We start from the raw sequence: 16,122 nt of genomic DNA on the forward strand, positions 1-16,122 counted from the left end.
AGCAGGCAAGTGGCAGCCCAAAGCAAGCCTGCATGACACTGTGGCGAGCAGAGGGGAGTGAGGTAACAAGCAGAAATGAGTGTTCAGTACGTCTGCCATGACGGGAGTGGGTCTGGGGGGTAGGCCATGCTGGAGCCAAGTCCTGGGGAGATGGAGAGAAGAATTTTCTAGACAGAGCCACAGCAAAGCCCTGTAAAGGACCTGTACCTTAAGAGTGGGAAGCAAGGGGAGGCAGAGATAACTGGGGCAAAGAGGGAGACAGAAGTAACTATGCTTACCAATGTGTTAAGAGGAAATGTGGGTGCCCAGGAGAGGTAAGGAACTGAGGAAAAGGAAGAACTTCCTGGAAGAGAGTCAAATTATGACTGACTTCTGAAAGAGTCAGTGGAGGAATGGAACTAGGCTGCCAATCCATGGAGAGGCCAGGACAAAATAAAATGCTCAGGATGTGAGAGGAAGCGGGAAGTGGTATTACACACCTGGAAGGTCAGCACTGGGAAAATGGAGGGGAGACACAGTTCAATGTCATCCTTAGCTACATAACGAGTTCCTAAGATACATAAGACATTGTCTCTGAAACACAGACACAAACAAACAACACATAGAAGGGGCTTGGAAAGCTTGCAAAATACTGTAAAATACCGTGAGAAGTTGGAGACTTAGACTGAAAGGGAGAAGACAGACACCAGAGACGTCAGAACCTGGCTGGTCACAGTGCCCGTGGGCTGGGGGTGTGGAATGGGCAGGACAGCAGCTTCAGGACCCCTATCAAGTCACAGGTGTAGCAAACAGGAAGCGAGATTATCCTTTGGGCTTCCAAGGCTCTCTTCCACCCCTCTCTGATGAGACTGTGTACTGAGCTGAGAAAGGGTCTGCTGTGCAGCTTTGGGCAAATTACTTGGTCTCTCTGGGTATCCCGTCCCGCTTCGAATGAACAATTAGTGAAAATAAACGTCAGTTACTCTGAAGCTTATGTAACGTAATTAGCAGAAGGCCAAGTTCATGGCTCTCAAACATTCTCTGAGGCAGCATCACTGAGATTGGGCTTGGTTCACAGGGTAACAGGAGGCAGGAGAATAGTTTTATTGGAGGAGCAATTTGGCACTGAAAAGGTTAAAAACAACCCAATCCTGGAGATAAAGCTGGAAGAAATACACCCAGGGGCCCAGGCCCCTTGGTAAGAAAATGTATGAGATGTTGAACACCGGGTCAAAGAGTAGGAGCTCCCCAAGGCTGCCGCAGGGAAAGTTCTGAATCTGCGACCAGAAAGTGTTTGGGATACCTAGAAAGAAAAGGAAACAGAGCGGAGCAGCATACTCACACTTCCACCCTGAAGAGAGAGGAGGAGAGGGCCAGATACTAGAGAACCCAAGCCTAGCCAGGTGGGGACAGTGATCCAGAGCGAGGCAAGAGTCTGGTGTTGGAGGTGAGGCAGTCAGATTAGCAGAAAAACAAGCCAGGAGGGTCCTGGGGGCAGGAGGAAGGAGAAGAGCAGAAGTGGCAAAGGGAGGGTCTGTCCCGGTGAGTGTAAAGTACTGCGTGTGCCCTTGTGTACCTAGAGCCGGGCTGTGCACGTGCGCGGTGGGCGGCGTGGGGCGGCGTGGAGCGGGCAGGACCGCTAGCACCCGCACGGGCCCCCCGAGGGTTAAGCGCCGCCCAGCGTCCGGCTCCTCCCCGCCCGGGCCGCGCGGCCGCGCTGACGCCCTCACTCGACCCACCGCGCCCTGGGCGCACCGGCGGGTCCCTGGTGGCCGCAGCGACCGGCGACCCACGGATGCTCAACGCGTGCCACAAGCTGTCGCCGCACAGAGGCTGCCGGGCCGTCGGGGAGCCAGGAGCACCAGGCTGCCCAGATGCGGGCGCCACTCTGCCTGCTGCTGCTCCTCGCCCACGCAGTGGACATGCTCGCCCTGTACCGAAGGAAGAAGCAAGGTACAGATGTGGCCGGGCTGGTGGTGGGTAGGCACTACGAGGCAGACTCGTGGTAGCCCAGTGGATATGGGTATTTGTCTGGTGCCTGATGCCTGGACTCAGGGTCAGCATGGGGAGCTGTCGAGCAACCTGGACCTAGGAAGCACTACCAGGAAGGGACTAGAGGTAGGGCTCACTGGCCCCAGCCTCCCAGCCGCGTCCCAAGAGTAACTCTACAGACACCAAAAACCCAAGGAACCATCCTTGGGAACAGGGTACTAAAAGACAGGGCTAGTGACTTAGAAGCCAGCCCAGGCATCCACGTTGGGCCAGGGGAGGTCACATGAAAATCAATGACTCCAGGGCCCATGTGGGGCTCTATCACTATTTGTAACCCCTGCTGTCACCCCCAGAATTGATCTGGGTAAACCTCTCTGGAGGTCTCAGCCTGACTGAGACTTATGTTCAAGTTGCAGTCTTCCGGGGATGACCCGGAAGAAATTTGTCCTCTCTCACAGCTTTGAGATTTTTCCTTTGGGAACTCCTGGAGCCACTAGGAAACTTAAACCTGAGACTAACTGTGCCTGGGCCCTGTAAACATTGGGGGCTATGCCACAGTTCCTCAGTGCCACAGTCAGATGTATTTTGGAGGTGAGTTGCGACTGCCCCTGCAGAGCCAGAGTTGACAGAACCTTAGCTGGTGGGGAGGGCCAGAGGACCAGCAAGCCCTATGTCTGAACATGGCAGGTCCTGGGACTCCGGATGTCTGTGAATCAACAGCCAAAGCCTGACCGCCGTGCCAAGAGCCTGCCATACACACTCTCCTCAGATCCCTGTGATGCCCTAATGACAGTGGCTAGCTCACTCTGTAGAGCAGGAACCCGACATTCACGCAGGTGGCTTTGCTGATCTGTCCCACAGGCAGGTGGGAGCTCTGATTTGGTCTCTGGCTGAGAGCCTGGGTCTGAGAATACTGAATGGTAGATTACAGGAGTGGCCTTACCCATAGGGACTTCTAGTCCATCTGCATAGAAAGCCTTTCCTACTCCTGTAAGGAAGCAGGGAACACGGGCAAGCAGGTATGGGTGGGGTGGGAATAGCAGGCCATGGTCTAGGGATCCAACTGCCAAGGGAGTTGGACAAAGAACAGAGAGAATAGAGGTGTAGGGGGACCTCGGGCAGGCTGCAGGGACTTGGGGGTCCTGAAGGTGGAAGGAAACCTTGAATGACCTTCACTCTGCTGTCCAGAGCCGGTCACTGGAGCCAGCCTAGCTGGATCCATGGCCCTCCTTTGAAGGTTCTAGCTGAGTGACCTCCAAGAATGACCTCAGACTTCCGTTTGACCTATATGAGATCCTTTTAGTCCTCCAAGATACTTCTCCATTCCGAAACGATGTTTTAAATCCCTTCTTTTGGCCAACTTGTCTTTAAGGTGGAAGCCATATACTTCGGTCTCCCCCTCACCAGGAGAACCATAGCTAAGATGAAGTAAACCGTTAGCGGCCTGTGCAGGTGCCTCGGGGTGCCTGTTGCTATTAACCAACCCAGCTTCTTGGCAGGAATGTCGTTCACTGCTTACAAAAGCCCATCGAGTGCAGAGGGGGGTGCTTACATTTCAGAGAGGAAGCAAGTTCAGAGAGGGGAATTGTCTACGCTCGCTCGCACAGCAGATAAGCAAAACAGCGGGCTCAGCTCTTACCTGGTAGGTGTTGTGAGAGCCTATGAGCTGGGTTAGTCTTCTTTTCTTGGAACCTCAGTTTGGAGGGAAGCAGAGTTAGCTTTCTAAGATGCTTCTCACCGACGAAAGGAAGAGGACAAGCGGGGGGAGGGGACATGAAAACCATCTGTCCTTCCCCTTAGCCCTGCTCGCCAGCACCTCCTAAGGAATTTGGGAGCAGAGTGCTGCTCCTTGCATTGGCCCAGTTAGATGACGAGGCTGCTTTTGGGCCTCAGGTGTGCACACCGGCCTGGCGTCTTCAGCGAGGTTGTGACTGTTCATAGGATACAAAGGAGACAGCCTTGGGCTTCAGTCCCTCTCCTGAACCATTCGTGCCATGTGACCTTGGACAAAAGAGTTTCTTCTCTGCTTCTGCCCACCGCCTCGGTTTCCCTGTTAGTGCTGATATGGAGGCTATACCTCCGTAGAGCCTGTTCTGCAAGGCGGTCACAGTTCTTATGGGCAAATGTTCTGGGGGCAGTGCTGGGTTTGGCTGAGTTCTTGGCTTATCTAGGGCTTTGAGAGTTGGGAGGCTGTGCACGTGGTCCCCGGGGTCCTCTCGACATTGTCCCTCTGATCTGACGGTGGCTAGAGAATGTGTCCTTGAGATGCATGGATACTAGCACAGCCTTACCCACTTGCTCACTCATTCGTCTGTTTATGTAGCGTCACAGGGCAGCCTCCTTCCCTGCCAGGTTGGGTTGAAGCCTGGGGGATGCTAAGCTGAGACATCCAAGCCAACAGGGACTCACCTTTCCCTGCTTTCCTCCTCCACACCCCGCCCTCGACCTCAGCCTTTGGCCCAATATCCTGCCTGCCCCAGACATGCCTGGTCTGCGCTGCCTCCCTTGGGGTCTGCTTCTCATGGACCTGGGCTCCTCTGACTCCAGCGTCATCACTGGTTTTTGATGAAACCTAATTTTTCTGTTTCTACAAAATAGAATGAAAGGAAAGGGCTTGAAAGGGGTTCTTGGACCTCAAGGGTCTCTTACAAAACACTTTGATTAATTAAGTATAAATTAGAACCAGATGGGGACATTTCTCTTGAAATGAGCTGGTGTGCCTGGCAGTGGGGCAGTGGAGCAAAATGAGGGGACCTTAAATTGTGTCCCCAGTTCAGTGATCTGGAGCTTCCTGTAGGTGAAGCTGAGGTTCAAAGCCTCTGAGAAGTGGGAACCACAGAACCCGTCTCCTCGGGCCGCAGGAGAAATGTACCGCCATCCCAGAGGAAAAGTGCAAAGGCCTTAAGGCAGAGAGGCTCAGTAGAGGATACTTCCTGAACATTGGCTTCCCTGAGACATTTTGCTTGCTCCCCTGAGCCCATTTGATTACTGTGAAATCACAAGGGGTGGCATCCACTCCAGGTGCCCGTCAGGTGGGTGCAAGAAATGTCCTGTGCAAAGTGCGAATGGAAGCTCTGGCCCTACATGCAGATCCAGAGGCGAGGCCGACACTTGGACAGACAAGGGATTCGCACAGGCTACCTGCGCCTCCTGTCTGCAGGTTGGAGCAGTGACTGGGTGCAGAGCAAGGTGTGTCCCCAAGAGCTGGTGTGCAGATGGAGCCAGGCTCAGAGGGACATTGTGATGGCTCTAAAAGGGAAGCCAGTTCCCTTGAGGCAGAGGAGGGTGGTCCCTTAGTATGTGCTGAGGAATGATGTGGGGGAGTCTTGCCCAGACCTCTTGGTGAAACAGCAGCCGGTTGAATCTAGAAAGCAGAAGCCTGCACAGAAGGCAGGCAAGCAGGCAGCTTCCTGAGCTCTGCACCTGGCCTGTCCCTTCTCGGCCTCTGTGAAACCAATCTGGGTACAAAGAGAGGTGTTTTCCACTTACCCTGCCATGGCACTGGGAAGCCATCCAGCCACCCTCTCCATCCCCAGGGATTCAGAGACCACAGAGATGAGGGTTGGCCATGTACCAGAGCACTGCAGAGGGGACTTCTTCTGCCGTGCCTTGTGGAATACCCATTTCTCAGGCAAGGAAGTTGAGGTCAAGTGGCCTATGGAGAACTCCCAGCAGCTGAGTTGGGGCACAGAACCGCAGCCTTGGAGGGACCCTGGCCTGTGCCTAGAGCTAGCAAGGGACTCTATTGGGACTGACGGCCATGTCTAGGAGGAGCCTCATCAAGGCAGCAAGTAGGACATCAGTGTGGCAAGCTGTAGGAGAAGGGAGCCCGGCTGCTCTAGGGAGCACGTGATGGGGAGAAGATGGAAATCGCACTGTGGTCAGGGCCAGTGTGGGTCATGGAGGGATCTTGGATACCACATTTGCTGGGCTCCCCTGTCCAGGCTCTGATGGGTCCAGAGGACCGCATGTCACTGATGTCACAATACCCAGCATGTCCCTGAAGAATGCCACAACAGGACCTTCAGTACTGTTCAGCCCAGCCTTCGATAGGCAGGCTGTGTGTCGTTCCAATCTCAGCCGAGGACTCCATGAAGGGACACTGCGGAGTTGGGTGTGACAGGTACGAGGTTTGCTGTGTCTTATGAGGGTGTGAAGCCCTTGGCAGTCACAGTCATCTGAGTAAGGTACAGTCAGAGTTTTTAATGGAATGACATGGAACAGGACGGGATGGGAGAAAGGAGAGTGGAGTTCCGGGTGTTTCTGTAACGAACCAGAGTAAATATTCTAGGTTCTGTGGACCACACTGGATCATGTCAGAAGCCATGGCATACCATCCCCCGCGGAAAAGAACAGAGTGCTTTTAAGTATTAAGAAGTATATTACTGCTCGCCTGTGTGTAGGGCTGTGTGCACTGGTATGAGAGCATGCATGCAAATATGTGTAATGGCACATGTATGTGAGTATAATATGTGGTGTGGGTACCCATGAGTTTGGGTGTGGGTACAATGCAAATATATTTCGTGTGTGTGTGTGTGTGTGTGTGTGTGTGTTCATGTATGTATAGTATACATGCCTTCGTGGTGCGCGTGTATATCTGTATGCATACTCACATGTACGCATGAATGTGAAGGCCTGAAGCTGATGGCAGGTATCTTGCACAATGATTCTCCTTTATTGAGGCAGAGTCTCTCTCCGAAACTGGAGCTTGCTGGTTCTGCCTAGTCTAGCTTGCTTGGAGGAGCCCTGTTTCTACTTCCTGAGTGCTGGGATTATAAGCCGGCCGCCTCACCTGCCTGGGTTTTCCATGGGTTTAAAGACCTGAACCCGGGTCACTAGACTTGCACACCAACTGCTTTATCTATCTTACTAGCCTCTGAACATGTGTTCTTCCTGTTACTGGAATCTGGATGCCATTCCCCAAGCTCTGCCTGTCTGAAACACTCGACCCTTTCGATCTGGCCTAATATAGGACAGATGTAAGACACAGGACCTTTTGAAGGTAACAGGTCTCTATTTTCCCAGGGGGCGCTGAGGGCAGTGAGCCACACGGCACTAATCTTTTGCTTCTAGTCGCCCTGAGCCTGGTGCTGTGCCCTCCACAGTGTACTTGGATGTTAGCTCCTGGAAGGTTGGAGTCATCTGTCTGGGTGCTGGGGGTCTTTCTGCATTAGATACCCCAAAGCTGTGACAAACACCATCATGTTCTCTTCACACTGGCCTTCAGCCCAGCCCTGTCTGGTGGATACAGTTCCTCCTCCCTACTGTACACAGGAAGAAAATTGATTCAGAGGGGATCGAGTCACATAGTGTGTGTGTGTGTGTGTGTGTGTGTGTGTGTGTGTGTGTGTGTGTGTGTGTGTGTGTGTGTCTTGGATCTTTCTGGTTCCAAAATTCACAGGATCAAATCCCACTTACTGTGGAGTGCCGAGTGCTGTCGTTAACCAGCCTCTTGTACAGAATTTTACAGTTTGCAGAGCAGTCCATGCTTAACCCTCTCTCTGGAGCTCCTGATTGTGATTGTAGAATTTTGGAGGGTGGGGATGCAAAAAAAGGAAACCTGGGATCAACACATGTAAAAATGGAGGTGACAGCCGGGAAAGGCCAGCGTCAGGTCATCAGCTAACGATGGTTCTGGAGGTCAGGAGGACAAGTGCCAAGGACATCATAAGACAACCTGCTCCAGGGTCTGGGGAGTCTAAGGTGGCTCCTTGGAGCCTCTGTTGCCACTGTGTAGCTGAGGGCTGCTAGCCTGCTCTGGCCTTCCCCAGGCAGCATCAGTGTCAGAAGGCATCAGGAGACCTCCCACAGACGGAGGGAGGCAGCCAGCAGCCAGGGTCAGGAGCCTTCCCAGGGTTTCCCAGTGATCTGGGGGTGTGCAGCTACCACATGGGGTCTGGGGACTTGGTTAAGGTCTGCGTTAAAGGTGTCATAATTTCAGGGCTGGTCATTCATCCAGAGCCAAGTCTGTGGATGCTGTTGTGACGTGAAATGGCCTGGCGTGGTAACTCCTAGAACATGCACCTTGCCCAGCTCTTTCCACACAAAATCTGCCCATTGCCAAACATCACATGGCCCTTGGTCTCCTTGAGGGACTGCCTAATTTTTTGACCTACGGGAATGACAATTTCTAATGCTTCAACCAGTGATCCTCTCCACTGCATTCTGCCTCTGCAGACGGGGTAAGAGCAGTTCCTTCTCAAGCCCTCAACAATGCTGGGAGACTGTTCACTGAGCCAGCGGCTGAGAAACCTTGACTCCAAGGTGCTCATGGGATTAATAACCCCGTGGTGACATGTGATATAATTACATAAAGGAGAAAATATGTGACCCAGAGAGGCTGGGTAACTTATCCAAGGCCACACAGCTAAGGTTCAGATCCTTCGTGGCCCTGGCACCTAAGCTCTAACTACTGAGCACAGCAGCCTCACAGCCACCACTCACGGAGATTGAGTTACCCACATCCCACAGAGCAGCAAACAGAATTAGAGCAGGGGCACTAATTGCAGCATGTGCAGTTGCCATTTTTGTAGGTTGAAAACAGCCAAATACCAGCAAATTTCATGTTTCAAAACAATAGCTTGACAAAGTAAGGTTTGCCAAATCAGGACTTAAATCCAGATGATTGATGGCTGAGCTCAGGTCCAGTGCCAGCATGCCAGTCCTCTCCTGGCCCGATCATAGTATGGCTTCTGAGATGAGTTGGTCCTGCAGACCTCTTTGCTTGAGGAACAGGGGGCAGGCATCTGGTAGCCAAGGCCACACACAGATAGGGAGAGATGGGATATCCCCAGGCAATCTCCGAGAATCCAAGCCTTCTTTCTTAGGCTAAGTCACATATCCCGCCCCAGATCCCTCTGCTCATGTCTGGCCTCTGCTGTGGAGACCTGCTCCCTTAGGTGCTGATGCCCAAGCTGGACCACCACCATACCCTGGATAGATTTCTTCTAGGGCCCAGACTCCACTCTGTGACTCCTGGGGAGGCTTTGAGGCCTGTTTCAGAAGGGGCTGTACCCTAGCAATGCAAGAGGAAATCAAGCTAAGTCTGGGACCCCAGACCACATGGGGGATCATCCGTGTCTCCAGACCCTCCACCTTCCCTGCAGCTGATGGCAGAAACAGAGAGACATGTTGGAAGGGGTTCTGGCGTTGAGTGGCACAGCTGTCCAGTGAGTTCAGGCAAGCTCTAGGGCTAATAGCAAGGGGGACATAGATGCTGCTACTCTTGATGCCCTGCCCAGGTCATGCCTTCTTCTGTGGCTGTCTCTGTGGGCTGATTTACAAAGCAGACTTTTAATGAAGCAAGCACACTAGCACACAGGGCTGTTCAACAGAATGACCAGTGTCAGACCCAGGCAAGGACCCAGGCTTACATCCTCCTGAATGTCACTGCTGTCCGTCAGGATAACAGGGCCAGTGAGAGCACCTGACAGTTCTGAGGATCACTGGCTGTGGCCCATCTGGAAGGCACAGAGCACTCAGCTACTGCTGATGGCAGCCATGTATCCCAGGAGGCTGGCTTCTCTAGTGTATGGAATGCTCAAAACTAATGCTACGCAGGGCTCTAATTCTGGCTGAAGATCTTAAACGGATCTGATGAGTCAAAGGGAGGTAACTTTGAGAAACTCAGGTTCTGAGGATAAAGTTGGTGCTTAATGATGTGCCTTAGTGAGCCACCCTCGCTGAGCTTCTGTGTAGGGATCTGGAGGTGGTAGTGAGTTTAGTAACACACACTAGGGGCAGGGCTCATCCCAGACCTGCAAGGCATGCGCTCTGCACACCTCACCCGCACAGACGAGAGGGGCTCAGAGTGGTCAAGGGCTGATCAGAGCATGCACAGAAAACAGGCAGGTGGGATGCAGATTGGAGTAAAGACTCCAACCTCTCCCTGTCCATTTCTGCCTGGTGGTCCCCTAAAAGAGGAGACTGCTACCAAAAAAAGAAATGGACTGGGAGGAGTGAGAGTGGCTGGGGCACGGAAGGATGTTCATGAGTGTCTTAGTTAGGGTTCCTGTTGTTGTGATGAAACACCGCGACCCAGCAGCATACAGTTCCATATCAGTTGGTCATTGAAGGAAGTCAGGACAGGAACTCAAGCAGGGCAGGAACCTGGAGGCAGGAGCTGATGCAGAAGCCATAGAGGAGTGCTGCTTACTGGCTTGCTCACCTACAGCCTCTAATGGGGACATTTTGTTAATTGAGCTTCTTTCCTCTCAGATGACTTTAGCTCTGTCAAGCTGAGGTGAAACTAGCTAGCGCAGTGGATTTCAAAGTCCCTTTGAAGCTGAGGACAAAAGGTAAAGGACCTGTCATCTGCTGGGTATGACACTGGACAGAGCCATCCACCCTTTCATTCTTTTGACACACAAGCAGACTTGATGGTTCCTCTTTCCTGAGTCTGCTGTTCTTCCCAGCTACATGGATGATCACCATGTCTCTGCCAGGGCTCTCAGTCTCCCTCCCCACGCCACCTCTCCTGTCCCTTCTCCTCAGTGCCTGGGGTAGAGGGTGGGGTGTGTGCTTGGGATAGAGACTGGTTTGAGTGTGCCTGGCCAGTGACTTCCCAGCTCAAGAAAATTCAAATGATCCTGGCTTATTGCCTTAAGGTCATATACAAGGCCACATACGATGTAACTGTTTGTAGCTAGATCTGTTTTATTGTTTAGGGAATAGCAAAAAAGTCCTTGCCTGCTTTGTCAACACATCAACACGTGTGTGTGTGTGTGTGTGTGTGTGTGTGTGTAATATATTTAATGCAAAACCTAGACAAGTCAATTACAGTAAGCCCATTTTAATGTTCTGCGCCTCTGACCTCTGACCTCAGCATCCATTTCTCCTCTCCTGGTCACTGCTCTCTGATCCCTCCAGCCTGAGGACCTTTATACTTGCTGGTCCCTCTACCAAGAATGTATATTCCAAAGAGGCGTGGGAATCGCACTTCCTTCAGGATGGAAACCTTCACTGTGAATTGGCTATCGTGATCACTAAGGTCTCTCTGTGCCTTGTACAGTATTTGATACAAAACAACCGCTCTGTGCTATTCCACCACCTCGAGACCCCAATCTGCAGGTGTTAAGTCTCTTGCATAACATAGCATATGGACCTATTTGGTGGTTTGAGTGAGAATAGCCACTGTAGGTTCATGGATTTGAATGCTTGGTCCCTAGTCGGTGGAACTGTTTGGAAAGGATTGGGAGGTGTGGCTTTGTTGGGGGAGGTGTGCCATGGAGGCAGGCTTGGAGGTTTCCAAAAGCCCACACCATTTCCAGTGAGTTCTCTCTGTCCTGTGCTTATGAATAAAAATGTAAGTAGGTTCTCAGCTACTGCTCCTGTGCCGAGCCTTCCTGCCTGCTGCCATGCTCCCCGCCATGATGGTCATGGACTCAACACTCTCAAACCGTGGGCCACACATTAAACGCCTTGTTTGTAAGTTGCTTTGGTCATTGTGTTTTGTCACAGCAATTGAAACGTAACTAAGACACCATATAAGCTTGAGGTCACAGAGGAGGCCACAGACAATGTAACTGTTTGTAAATAATTCCATTGTGTTGTTTATGGGGGAACAAGGGGAAAGTCCCCCTGTGTTCTGTGCAGGGCTATTTTTTTCTTGATGTTTTTAGTGCAGGACCTGAACAAGTCAACTACAGTAAGTCCTCTGGAGACATCTGCATGTGGCCTGCCTGTACTGCATGTCCACTCATTGAGGTCAGGCTGGAGTGGCAAAGCTTCAATCTTTGTTAGTTCCAACAGGCAATGGGTGTGGCAGTGCTGGCCTCTGAGTCAGGGGATGTGCCTGCGTCCAGATGGGGAGACAACGGTAGCTGGGAGATGAGAAGCAAGAAGAAGCATGTGTTCAGATCCAAGGTCTCAACCCTGGACTCCAAGGACTCACCGTGTGCCTCTGAAACGTTCCCCTCCTCCACTGAGGACCCTTTACTGAAGGGTCGCCCTCAGTAAAATGCTGTTTCCTGCCAGGTTGCCCACCTCCTAGCACAGAGTGGCAGGTGTTGCTGGTCATTTTCAGTTTGCCTGTACAATAGGTCACAGTAATATTCTGTCTGTTTTGATTTTTTTAACATGTGTGTGCATGGTCTATGGAGACCCCTGGTTGGGTACAGAGCAGCAATAGTGGAGAAGCCCATGATAGAGGAAACTGTTCACAGGAGAAGCTGAAGAGAAAGATGGAGAGGCCAAACGTGTGCCCCAGTAACTGACAACTTTGCATTAGGCCCTGCCCCCAAACGGCTCCCCGACCTCTCATTAGAGGACGGAGTCTTTCACATACATACACCTCGGCGTTCTTCTTCACATGCTCACCCACCTTCTCCAAGACTGTGCTCCTCACTGACTTGAACTCAACGGGGATCCTCTTGTCTCGACCTCAGCAGCACTAGGAACAAAAGCTTATGCCTTCATCTGTGACCGTTTAAAACGTAGATTCTGGAGATCAAGTGCAGGTCCTGAGGTGTGTGAGGTCGGCGCTTCACCAGCTGAGCCATCTTTCCAGCCTTTGTCCTGGTTCCAGTCTTCAGCTTGAGAACTGGCAGGGATAGAGAGCCACTTGCTATGTAAGAACTGTCCTGTTGGTCATCTTTCCTTGAGTTGCTCGGAATCTCTTTGCTCCCCTTTGAGTTGCATTCCCCTTATTGATTTATAAAAGCTGTTCATAGTCAGATGGTGGCGGCGAATGCCTTTAAGCCCAGCACTCAGAGGCAGAGGCAAGCAGATCACTGAGTTAAAGGCCAGCCTGGTCTATAGAGCAAGTTCCAGGATAGCCAAGGCTATGCAAAGTAACCCTGTCTTGGAAAAACTGTGTTTTTAAAGTTGTTTGTGTATTACAGATGGCTGTCCGTGGCCTGCTCTGTAGCTGGTTTCATGACCAGGCTGAGCATGCACTAGGAAATTTACACTTCTTTTTCTCTCTAATTCAATTTAACTCTAAAACCCAATCTTTGGTAACAGAGCAGTTCTCAAAACTTTCTGGTAAATTTAAGGTTAACCAAAACAAAACAACAAAACAGAACCCAGACCAGTGCTTACATTTTAAAGCATGGGTCTGATTCAGAGTTCTCTCCTGTGCAGGAGGCCAGATGCCAACCTCCGGTTCTCGTCCCCACATGCCCGTGCCCTTGTCACAGGCAGGCCCCTTCCCACGGGGACCTAGCTGGATCAGGCTGGCTTTTCCCGTAACCACGGAAATACCTGAGATCAATGACTTACAACTGAAAAGTTTTGCTTAGGTCACAGTTCTGGAGGTTCCAGTCCCCTCTGGGCAGCTCCAGTGGGCTCCTGGTGGGGTATGTGACAGTTATGGTGGAGAGGTAGGGAAAACTATTCCCCTCACAAGGGAGAAGCTGAGAAAGAGGCCAAACATGTGCCCCAGTAACCTAGATCTTGCTTCCAAAAGGCTCCCCCACATCTCATTAGGGGACTGGGTCTCTCACATCCAGGTCTTTGGAGGTGATGTCCAAACTGTTATTGCTTATGCGTTGTGAGCAGAAATAGTGGGGACCAAATTAGCTACAACTGTCATGTCAAAATTCCTAGAGCTCGAAAACTCAGCGCCTGTCCCAGGGAGTAGAGAGGAAGAGCTGTCCCAGGTGTACCTGTGCTATGTGGATGGCAGGCGCCCCATTGTGGGACCCCAAAGCCTTGAACCCCTCTGGGTAGAAATCTTCAGTTTAAACCAGTCACCTCCATTGGCGTCCCTACACTGGGGTGATAAATTAGTCAAATGATGACAATATGGCTGTTCCACCTGCCCCATCCCTTTCTTCTCTCTCTAGTTTGCTTGTCCTCAGTGGATCAAGTTCGACAACAGATGTGGGTGTAGTTGGGGTGTGGTGTTCCAGACTCCCCATCCTCCAGACCCCTCCAAACCAGAAGCCCACCTGCATGTGGGAGCAGGGGCCATGCCTGCTGCCACAGTCACAGTGGGGCTGTCCTTCAGTGCTCTGTGGAAGGCACCCCAAGCTAGAGAGGTACAAGGGAAGGGATGAAAGGTACTAAAGAGAGCTGGTCCCCTCCCAGGAGGGGGTGGACCCCAATTCTAAGGGAAGAGCACAGGGAGTTTAGTTTTACTTTTTAGAGGACCGAGGTTATTCAACGGAATACCCACAAAGCATGCGCGTGCAGCAGGCACCGTGGGGGCTGGGGTGGGGGCGAGGGCCACTGGTAAACAAAGTGGAGTCTGGCGGAAGCTTACATTTCTAGTCTAGTACTGTTTCATGTAATGTTTTCAAAATCTGTTTTGTCTCTACCTTTAATAAATCCAGTATAAACAAGGGAGGGCCTTGTTTCTTGCTTTCACACCCACCCCCTGGATTCCTATAGCCTAGAAACAGTATTCAAGTATGGAGGAAGTGTTCAAGAAATACTCAACGGACAAATGCATGGATGCATGGATGAGTGGATGAGTGGACAGATGGGTAGAAGGGTGGCTAGATGTGTGGACGGATGAACGGATGTGTAAATGGAAGGACAGTAATATGAATGGATGGGGGATGGATGGATGGATGGATGGATGGATGGATGGATGGATGGATGGATGGATGGATAGAGAGGTGGATGGATAAGCGAACCTCATCCTTAGAAGCATAGTTTAACTATCAGGCAGGGACTTGCCCAAGAACACACAGCCCTAGAAAAGAGGTCACATCAAGGCTTTTCCTAATTCCAGGATTTGAGAGGAGGAGGGAGCCCACAGGGAGAGGTCAGATAAAAATCAAATTCTAAATGTGCTCCCAGGAGCGGGTGTGGTGGGGAGCCAAGTGTGGCTCTCAGCTCGCCATCCTTTGCCGTCTCCCCAGGCCTGACGGACAGGGTCCACCCTTGGCTCACCCTGGGCCTGACAGACAGGGTCCACCCTTGGCTCACCGTGGGCCTGACAGACAGGGTCCACCCTGGCATCAGCCTGGGCCTGACCACGAGGCTTTCCCTGCTGCTCACTGGCAGTGGGGCCAGGTTCCCTCAACACTGGAAGCAAATGCTTCAAAGCCGCCTTCTACCTCACAAGGGGCGGATGTTCAGATAGAAGCTACGTGGGGTCTGCATGCTCAGCACCTAAAATAGTGACCTCTGGTTTCTAAGACTGCCTGGCTCCACACCCACTCACTGTGTAGCCCCTAGCAACTCGCTCTCCGGTGTGCCTTAGCCTCCTTGTCTGTGAGTTAATAAAACCCAAGTACAAGGGTTATGTTCACAGCTCCCATTGCCGGCCACCTGCCAGATGTTCTGAGCATACCACATAGGCTGCCACACTGGACCTTGCATATGGGGACAGGGATCCCTCTTTTAAAGGAAGGGAAACCGAGAATTAGGGAGACTCTTCTGGGTCGTCTGCCTCTGCAGTCTATGCCCCTGGCTGCCCTGAGCACAGCCCTCCTCTGCTTGTGCCATCAGCCCAGCTGGATTTCAGCTCAACCTCTGGGCTGCTCTAGAGATAGACAGAGGGAACCGAAGGGCTCGGCATGAGCTCCTCCCTTTCCCCACCCTGCCCTTGGCATCTCACAGCTGGGAAAGGCCAGTGGAGTCAATGCCCACAGTGGGCAGCTGGAGGGCTCTGGCCCCCGTGTTGCTGAGCCCCATGCAAAAGCTGCTGCAGTCTGTGGTGACCTAGGGCCACCTATACTCATACGGGTTCCCGAGTGGGTGTGCAGGTACACACACGTGTCTGTGTATGTGGAGGATATAGGTCAACCTCGTATCATTCCTCAAGAGGCATCCATCTTGGCTTTTTGACACAGGGTCTCTAAAGGAACCTGGGTTTCTCCAGTTAGACTAGGCTGGTTGACCAGCATGCTCCTGGGATCCGTCCCCCTGTCTGTCTCCACTGTCAGCACATTATAAGATTACAAGCTTGCACCGTGTCCCACTTTTTATGTGGGTTCTAGGATTAGCCTGAGTCTCCATGCTTGTGCTGCGGGCACTTTACCGACCAAGCTGTCTCCGTGGCCCATTTTTCAGTTCCTTCTTACCCATTTGACATGTAGGGCAGGCTGGTGGATTCTCCAACAGTTTCCCCTCAGGGCAGCTCTCTGATGATTCCGCACTGGCGGCTATCAGAAGGCTGGGCTGCGGGGAGACAATCTGGGAGAAGCCTGCTGGTGGCTCCCATATTAACCACCTTCCTATCTCAGTATGTCCACACCA

At 52.0% G+C, this 16,122-nt stretch overlaps 1 protein-coding gene across 1 annotated transcript in view; it reads left to right on the forward strand.

The window, feature by feature from the left end:
• The first annotated feature begins 270 nt into the window (after positions 1-270).
• Rspo4 (R-spondin 4) overlaps positions 271-16,122 on the forward strand; it is a 32,712-nt gene continuing 16,860 nt past the window's right edge. Inside the window, exons 1-2 of the mRNA XM_032902622.1 lie at positions 271-314; positions 1,560-1,912. Coding sequence (XP_032758513.1) covers positions 271-314; positions 1,560-1,912 — 397 coding nt within the window. The remainder of the gene's footprint in view (positions 315-1,559; positions 1,913-16,122) is intronic.

This window comes from Rattus rattus, chromosome 5, assembly GCF_011064425.1.
Source record: "Rattus rattus isolate New Zealand chromosome 5, Rrattus_CSIRO_v1, whole genome shotgun sequence".
NCBI classification, from domain to species: domain Eukaryota; kingdom Metazoa; phylum Chordata; class Mammalia; order Rodentia; family Muridae; genus Rattus; species Rattus rattus.